Source organism: Gossypium arboreum, chromosome 6, assembly GCF_025698485.1.
Source record: "Gossypium arboreum isolate Shixiya-1 chromosome 6, ASM2569848v2, whole genome shotgun sequence".
NCBI classification, from domain to species: Eukaryota; Viridiplantae; Streptophyta; class Magnoliopsida; order Malvales; family Malvaceae; genus Gossypium; species Gossypium arboreum.
The window spans coordinates 98,254,449-98,263,031 of record NC_069075.1 but is presented as its reverse complement, the minus strand read 5'-3'; the positions used below and the strand labels follow the sequence as shown (position 1 = coordinate 98,263,031).

The window sequence follows — 8,583 nt, the reverse complement described above, 5'->3', positions numbered from 1 at the left end:
CAAACATATATCCATCACATTATATTTATACATCTATATAATCAAGCATTTACCTTACTATGTTTATTTAAATTCTAAGCATACCGAATTGAATTTAAATTACTTAAGAACTTACCTCGACAACTTCGTACAATAGTGTCGACTACTCGGCTAACTTTGCCTTTCCCGATCCAAATCTCAGTTCTTTGGGTCTTGAGCTTGAATTAAAGTAAAGCAACTATTTAATCGATCAATTGATCCACTTAACATTATCCTATAGATTATATATTATATATATATATATATATATAATAACACAACTTAAAATTAATTCGCATAACATCCCCCTTTATAAAATTCGGACATTAACAATTAAGCCTTAACATCCTTAACATGTAATTACTCAACATTTTATCTATTTCACTTCATCCGAATATTCCTTAGTATTTTCAAGTCCTTACAAATTAATCTAAGTTCATGCAAAATAACAAGAACCAAATTTGTCAAAGATACTCTTAACCGAATGCCATCTCTTCACATACAAGTCCCTCCAACTCATTATTTTACCATTTAGTTACTTATAATTATAGATTCATAAATTTCTCTCCTTAATTAAGACAAACAACTAAATTTGATTTAATTTCCTCTATGACCGAATGCACATACCTCAACCGAAATCAAAATTTCAATATGGGCTTTAACACTAATTAAACAGGGATCACACATCTATTAAAAATTAACAAAAACTACATGAAATTTACCTTAAATTTTTAGCTTGCTATATTGCCGAAATCCTCAAAGCATATTTCTTCTTTCTTTCTCAAACATTCGGCAAGAACAAGGCAAGGATGTATGGCTTTCTTTTCTTTTATTAATATCTTATGTTTATTATATTATAAACTAGCTTTTAACATGTTTTACATCTTTAACCTTGAAATAAAAATAATATAACCCTATACAATAAGGGTACATTCGGCCATCCCTCAATAGTGGACTAATTCCAACATAACTACTCCATATAAAAAAAAATAATCACAATTCAGCCATTACACATTTAACTATCAAATTTCCATCTTATGCAATTAAGCCCTTTTTATTAAATCGGGCACTCAGACAATAAAATTTTTATACGAAATTTTCACACATGCAAATTCACATATGATAAACACGAAATAAATAAAAAATATTTATTTTATTTTATTTTTTATTATTTTTTTTACTCGGATTCGGGGTCCCGAAACCACCGTCCGATTAAGGTCGAATTTGGGCTGTTACAGCAGTGGCGTTGATGGAGTTTAGGAATTAGGGTTTTCCATTTAGTTTTTTTTAGGTTTTGGGCTATTGGGCTGTTGGGTTAGTATTTGGGTATGGGTAATTTGGGCTTCGGGGTAGTTTAGGTAATCGCTAGGGTTAGTATTTGGGTCTTGGGCTTGTAGATTTGTAAATGGACCCTTCTTTCTTTTAATAGACTTTTATTAATTTATTATTTTTTGGTTTCTGATTTAGTTTGTTTGGGCCAGATAAAAATGTACTTCTCTGAAAATTATAACTTTTTTATGGAAACATAACCTTGAAATATTTTTTTTCTTGTAATTCTTTAGATGTTATGAAAATGACTTGCTAATGCCTATATTTATAATGTTAAATATTAGTTTTAATTGGTATATAACTATAACACTAATTAAGTAATAAATAATCTAAAAAATAAGTATAGTTTAATATGGATTCAAAGTATAATGAAGTTATAATAACTATTATAATAATAATAAAAACAATAATAATAAAATAATTATAATTATTAATAATTTATTATGAACGTAAAACCTATTTATTAGTTTTATATTTAAGATTTAAGAGAAATTATTAATAAAATAATTATTATCATATTTAAAATTATTTTATATTTATAAAAATGATTTTAATATGTAAGATATTTAAAATAAAATCTTTTATATATAAAAATATATTTATTTAATTAAAACCTTGGATTTTTATTTTTTAATTTATGTAATTATATTAAGTGGTTTTATATATTTACAATTTTAATAACTAATAATATATTAAGTTTTTTATGTAAAACTTTTAAAAGATATGATCAAATGAATTAATTTCACATTAACATACTATTATACTAATATATATTATTTTTATTATTATAGCATAATAGTACTAATAAATTATTTTCAATGTTAGTTTAGTAATATAATTAATAATAAAAATATACTCATCAATTAAAATGTTTTTTTTTTTAAACTCATGCTTTCATATGGATTATAGATTATTGGTAAGCTAATAAAAGTTACATAATTGTAAAAAAGTGTGACCAAGTATTGCTCGAAAACATAATTGTACTGTTGAGAAGAAAAACAAAAGACATCACCGGAAAGTCTTTCTATTGCTTTTGACAATGTTGTGATGACAATACTATCAATAGTTGGTTGTACGGATCACTTAGAAAACTAAAACTTTCTCTACATCTTTACAGCAACATATGGCATTTATCAAACTGGAATATTTTATATAGTAACATATTATATGTCTGCATTTAGAGTTCTGCTCCAGAAATTATGCCATGTAGCTCCTTTGCTGTCCATGTTATATCAGCAAGGCTTCTTAAAGGAACCACCATCTCTTCTGCAATTGTCATTAGCAAGACCCTGCATTCTGCCAAAATAAGGGGAGAGGTCATTTTATAGTTTAAAGAATAATATGAACTTCATTCTGAGAAAAGTAGCTAACCTGAAATTTTACTCAAGTTTAGCAAAGACATTGAAGCAAGAATCTTATGTTGAAGTTGTGCACCATTTTCCAGGCTTTGTTTCAGGTGGGAGATAAGTGAGCATAAGGTCCGCTGCAACTCAGCATCAGTTTGTAAGGGAAGTGCACTGGTCAACCACGCAACACTAGTTAGGCAGGCAGTCACCAGATCCCGGTTTCCTGACCCTAAACACTTTGAGATTGCCTCTAAAAATGATACTTTGCCACTTCCAATTAGTGATGCTGACAAATTCCTCAACCACTCTGCAATGGCACATTCTTCATCTTCCTGCTTGGATGCAAAACTCAATAAAAATGAATCAGGACTTGAGGAGCAGTGCTCCTATATCTAATATGATTGTTATAGAAGAAAGGAAAAAGAATAGTGAACGCGACCTCGAGAATAAACTTACCAATATAATACTGTCACCAATATCTAAATCCTCTTCCTTTTCAATAGAGTTCACTTCTGGACCATCATTGAACCCAGCTACCTTCAGAATCCAATCCTCTATCAATAACTTTCCTGACAAAGAAAAACGTCCACCCAACATAAGTAGTACTTTGCAACATTTTTCTCCAACCTCCCCATCAATCAAGCTGCTATCTAATGCTTCTGTAATGGCATCAACAGCCTCTTGTCTGTATAAGCAATATTTTCGAGGATCTACCTGCAGTATGCATTCATCTCAGTCTTGAAACAGTCTTCGTTCAATATTAACAAATGACAACAGAATAAAAGATCTAGAAACAATCACAACATTCACTGCCAAAGGAAACAATAATATGAATCTACTACTAAACCCAAAAAGCTTACCAGCAGATCTATGTTCAACAAAAGTGTGGCACCCAACGGTCTTTGGATAGGAGGAGAATTTAGGAGATGATCATGAAGAGCATGCATAATATTCATTATCTCTTCACTCTGAAACTCACTTAGAAGTAGTGGGACATATTTCCTCCTGTTATGACGAAAATGAGACTTGGAATCAGTGATAGCTGGAACCGGGTGATGCTCAACCGAGTCAAATATCAAATGAAATCTCACATTTTCACTCTTATATACGTTTGCTCAAGTGTTTTTATTATTTTTTTCGTTAATGTCATTTCCACAATAGGGGAACTTTACTGACAATCTCCCTACGCTTCTCACACTATCTAAAAGTAATATTGATAGATTTCATAATTTTTATTTCCAATTATTTTATAACATGTTAAAACACAACAAAATGATAAGATAGACAGAGCATCTTTCAAAAAATATTGGACAAGTCATCAATAGTAGTAATAATACTAGTTAGGAAAGAGAATCATAACATGATTAAGGGGAGTTTGAGTTCTAAGTAAGAAAATGGAACAGGAATTTCTGAAACTCCTGCTAGATCTCTCCAACCTCACTGGGAATAGGATATATATGCATGCTTTCATTCCTCATTTGACAATGCACACACTGACAACGTGAGGAGAGTGAAGTGGAGTGGAAAGATTAGCAGGAACTTTTGTGAGAGTTGAATCGAACATTTGCATATAATTTTTTTTCCTATCTACCCCATCAGTGCTGCACAGAATGGGAAGGAAGAAATCATGTCGAAACTGTCATAGATAGATTAAATATCACAAACCTGCTCAAGCATATCAGTTCTGTCAGTAACAATACCGCATTTGTTCTCAAGTTAACTTGCTTGCTGCAAACCAGCTCAAAAAGACATCTTTTGTTAATGTCTCTTGCTATGTGATATCTGCAAACTGAATCTGCTTCAATGCAGCAGGAAAGAATTGCTGCAATACGTATTTTCTCTTCCACATTTCCAGCTTTAAACCTTTGAAGAAGAAATGGTAAACCCCCAAGAGAAATTAGGTGTTTGGTATTCCTTGTTCTTTCTTCTTTGCTTAAAGTAGTAAGAAATTGGTCTAATATGAATATAGCTGCTTCCTCTCTCCCTGGTAAGCCATGTTCCCTTGAGTTACCAACTATCAGAAAGGCCAATGCCAAGTTTTTCCTACAAATTTCCAATTTCCAACTATCGATTACATGTTTCAAAATAATGTTGGTTAGTGGAACAGACAGATATTCCAACAATTTTCCTGTTACTGGACAAGTTCTGTTTCCCTGATCAAACCACTCCTTGATGGCTACTCTCTCAAAGGTTTGACCCGTCTCCAGGGTTACTGGGTCTTCGAAAAACTTTCCTGTCAGAGGGCAAATAAAGTCATTGCGCATGCTTGAGAATGAGGATTGTTCATGAAAACGTCTGTAAGTTTCATGCAACTCTGCACCGAGACAAGATCAATATGGGCAATCAATTCAAAACCTTGAATATAAAGCAAAAGCATTCATAACGTATTCCCCTCATACCTTCAAAAGTAGGCCTGACTGTTGTTGGCTGCCCCAGTGAAATAAAAGAGCTTAGTAGTAAATAAAACACAGCAAGTATACTACAGATAAAAAGGGAACAGGGTTAAAAAAATAGAAGAGTTACATATGCAATAGAATTGTGGTGCGGATCCTCACTAAGATTTGGAGGACCAGAGAGAGTAAGATCATATGTGATCCTAGTTTGTTGCAACTCAAATGCAGGTTGTGCTAGCCTCTTGAGCATGAGTTCATTGGCAGTTAAAAGAACAGGTGCATGCAGCTTATCGTAATCTTGTGCAGTTGACTGCAATGTATTATAAGCTTCTTTTACTTGCAGTATACTTGGTCCTGGCAGTCTCCATTCTTCCTCAGCTGTTGAGGAGCTGCCATCTTCCTGCAGCATATTTAAATTCTGAAAAGGGTTGCTTAAAAACAATTGTCTGACATTTCTTTTTTATTATATTTGACTTTGTCCTATTTTGCTCAATCAATAATGGACACTGCAAATATGTCAAATACAGCATGCAACAGAATACAGTATAGTCCTGGACATTACAAAATGCAAAGATATATATATTAGGGAACAAGGCTTGACCATGTAGTACTGGACCTTTGTGAAAAAGGAGAAACAATAAACTGTAAGCGAAAGGAAGGAAAAAAGGGCCACATGAATTTGCAAAGGAAAAAAAAATGAAGGTTGATGTTTGTTGAAAGTTACTTACAAGAAAGGATGCATCATCCTGCGGACTTTTGGAGGAAGCTTCACCATTAGTTTGGTATGGATATTTAACTGTCTCTGAAGAGCATGTTAATGTTTGTTTAACATAAATAGTAGAGCCATCTGAGCTTCTCCCACATGTATCATAGTAATGTGACTCATTATCTTCGGTTTCCTCCAGTCCAGGTTTACTGGATCGTCCAAATACAGCATCATATAACTTTTTACTCACCATTGGCTGCGCTGAGCAAGGACTAGTTGGACTAGCTAGATCTGGAGAACGAGCAAGTGAATCATCATGCTGAATGTTTCCAACTGATATGGATGGAACATGGATGGAAGGAAAAGGAGGAGCTTCAACCCCCTCTGAGAGCCAATCCTTGTAATAAGCAGCTAATTGGTAAGTGCTAGAATCCATAATTTCATTGTACACTTTCTCAAGAAGCTTCAGTTTCCTCTCCCTGTTTGGTGCATCTGATAGAGAACTAGCTTCCTGATTGTACCAACCCTTGAGATGGGAAAGATGTGGAAAAAATACATCTTCCCACAGTTTGGGCAATAGATACATCCGTGCCTGAGAAGGTGAATCACAAAACACTTGCAAAAGATGCCTTGCAGAAATCCTGTCTTTCTTTTGTAGCTTATATATCACACTGAGGTAAAGATGAGCACATGAGGACAGCATAGCATATGGAGCCCCGTGCATGAAGCCATCCTTCAGATCATTTGAGTTCAAACCAGTTATCACACTAAGCTGCAATGAAGCTTTTTTCAATTCCCTTGCACTTACAGACTCTCTAACGGCTTTTTCTACAATCTGAATTGCTTGTTCAAGGTTGACAATGACTTTTTCTTCAATGTCATAGTCTTGTAATCTGATAAAGTTGAAGGAAGAAAAACATTTGAGATGAAGGGCAGTCTGAAATTCCTCATCTTGGAGAAAGCATTCAATATAGACACTTAAGATGGATACAATAGCTTGAACAGCAACTTCATCGAGTGCAGGTTGAGGAACTGTTGGTACCAAATCATCACACTTTTCAGGCTGGCCATCTTTATAGCTTTTGCTATTTTGTGAACCTCTATTAGATATGTCATAAGCAGCACCCTGCTGCTTCAGGCTGTTTTGTTGCTTATCACTATAGCTTCTTTGGCCAAGTAGTTGTTTAGTAGAAGCATTATCATTCCTCTTATCTCTTCTTCCTAAACTATGCCGCCCTACCTTGGCAAATACATCCTTTACTCTCTCAGTTTCTTCCTCAACAATCTCAAAATCTCTTCCTTCAAGTCTGCCTTTATTTTCTTTCTTCAATTCAGCATTCAGTTTCTCTCTTCTAACAAGATAATCTCTTGGCCTCCTATATGTAGTACTATCACTTGTTGACAATTCACCTTTCAAGCTGTACCAAGATGCATCGGACCTTGTTCTCTCAGTCTTAACTTGGTAGCTAAATGGAGAATCTGTCTTGCTCGAAGATTCTAACCTGTTGGATGATCTAGATTTCGTGACTGATTTTCTTCCTCTAAACCCTTCCTCTGCAAGAAGCTCCTCCAAAGATGATGCCATATCTTTATGCTATTAGAGTTCCCCACTGTATGCTGAATACTGTTGCAAAGATAAATTTGAGGAGACCAGAAATATAGTACCCGTTGAAATCAATTGTCTTCTATCAAGTGTCCATTAAAAGACAAGATGATTCAAAGAAGGCCAACAACATGCAACCAATAACATCAACTGGGAAAGAAAATTGAGTTGATTTAGGCCATATAATAGTAGTCTAAATAGCCACAAAATTACTTCATCTGAATAAGATTTGATTAGAATACATTCATTTTTACCATTCAAGGGAAAACTCCATAGAAATTTCACTACTAAATGCTTGCATTTGGGCCAAAGAAAAACTCTACTCTAGCAATGCTTGACCAGAACGTCTTGTAGACCTACCTTTTGAGAAACAGAAAGATAAATATGGTGAAACTACCTAAATTACCTTACTAAAGTAAACATTCAACAATAAAATTACAGTATTTTCCATCAAAATAATGAAAAAAAGATAAATATGGTGAAACTACCTAAATTACCTTACTAAAGTAAACATTCAACAATAAAATTACAGTATTTTCCATCAAAATAATGAAAAAGATAACCCCTTTTTTCTATCTACTTCAAACTTACTTTCAATCAATTAAAAAGAAAAACATAAACGGGAAATAAAAAAAGTACAGACACTTACTTTTCACTCATAAAATCCACTTTTCAATCTCATCCAATAAGCTGGAAACAGAATTCAACAGAAACTGGAAACTCAAAACCTGCTAATGGACAGTATAAACCGAGTAGAGGAGGCTTAATGGGTGGAAAGCAAATATGAAGAATAATGAAGAGTCGTACGATGTTAAAAGAATGGAATATATAAGCAGGAAATGCTGAGAGAGGAAAAGCCAAGGGGTTATGTATGAGTTGTTGTTTCTGTCTATTAGAAAAGATGGGGACTGCAAAAGAACAGACGGAAAAGAAAAGCCAAAAAGGAAGGGCGGATATGAAGGGACATACCACTGGGCAATAAGGCAAGAGCTTTGGCTTCGTGACTGACAAATGAAAGCAGACAAAATGGAGGCAAATTCTCTCCACCTTTGTAATGTAGACAATATACGTGTTTCGTATTTGCAACTTTTCTATTGTTTATTAATCAATTTACGATTTCAACAGTCATAACTGCCGCCTTTGAGTCGCTATCGTTTCTTGCATTGTATCCTTTCCCTGGGAATTAGC

At 33.8% G+C, this 8,583-nt stretch overlaps 1 protein-coding gene across 4 annotated transcripts; it reads right to left on the bottom strand.

The window, feature by feature from the left end:
- Nucleotides 1-2,351: 2,351 nt before the first annotated feature.
- On the bottom strand, nucleotides 2,352-8,583 carry LOC108486113 (putative E3 ubiquitin-protein ligase LIN-1). 4 transcript variants are annotated; one of them, XM_053029277.1, is made up of 10 exons: nucleotides 8,365-8,583; nucleotides 8,045-8,123; nucleotides 5,815-7,545; nucleotides 5,217-5,486; nucleotides 5,093-5,120; nucleotides 4,359-5,007; nucleotides 3,554-3,698; nucleotides 3,150-3,407; nucleotides 2,719-3,025; nucleotides 2,352-2,643 (listed from the first exon to the last, which is right to left on the bottom strand). In XM_053029277.1, the coding sequence occupies exons 3-10, from the start codon at nucleotides 7,375-7,377 to the stop codon at nucleotides 2,525-2,527; spliced, it is 3,339 nt and encodes a 1,112-aa protein (XP_052885237.1). In that variant the 5' UTR covers nucleotides 7,378-7,545; nucleotides 8,045-8,123; nucleotides 8,365-8,583; the 3' UTR covers nucleotides 2,352-2,524. The 4 variants fall into 4 exon arrangements, with proteins under 4 accessions (XP_052885237.1, XP_052885236.1, XP_052885238.1 ...); XM_053029276.1 differs by having other exon boundaries at nucleotides 8,045-8,577; XM_053029278.1 differs by having other exon boundaries at nucleotides 4,359-4,926; nucleotides 8,045-8,577.

Coding starts and splice junctions, on each gene's coding strand:
- LOC108486113 (XM_053029277.1), bottom strand. CDS start 7,377: ATGGCATCATCTTTGGAGGAGCTTCTTGCAGAGGAAGGGTTTAGAGGA. Junction 5,487..5,814: donor AGGATGATGCATCCTTTCTT/GTAAGTAACTTT, acceptor AATATGCTGCAG/GAAGATGGCAGCTCCTCAAC. Junction 2,644..2,718: donor AAACTTGAGTAAAATTTCAG/GTTAGCTACTTT, acceptor TTATTTTGGCAG/AATGCAGGGTCTTGCTAATG.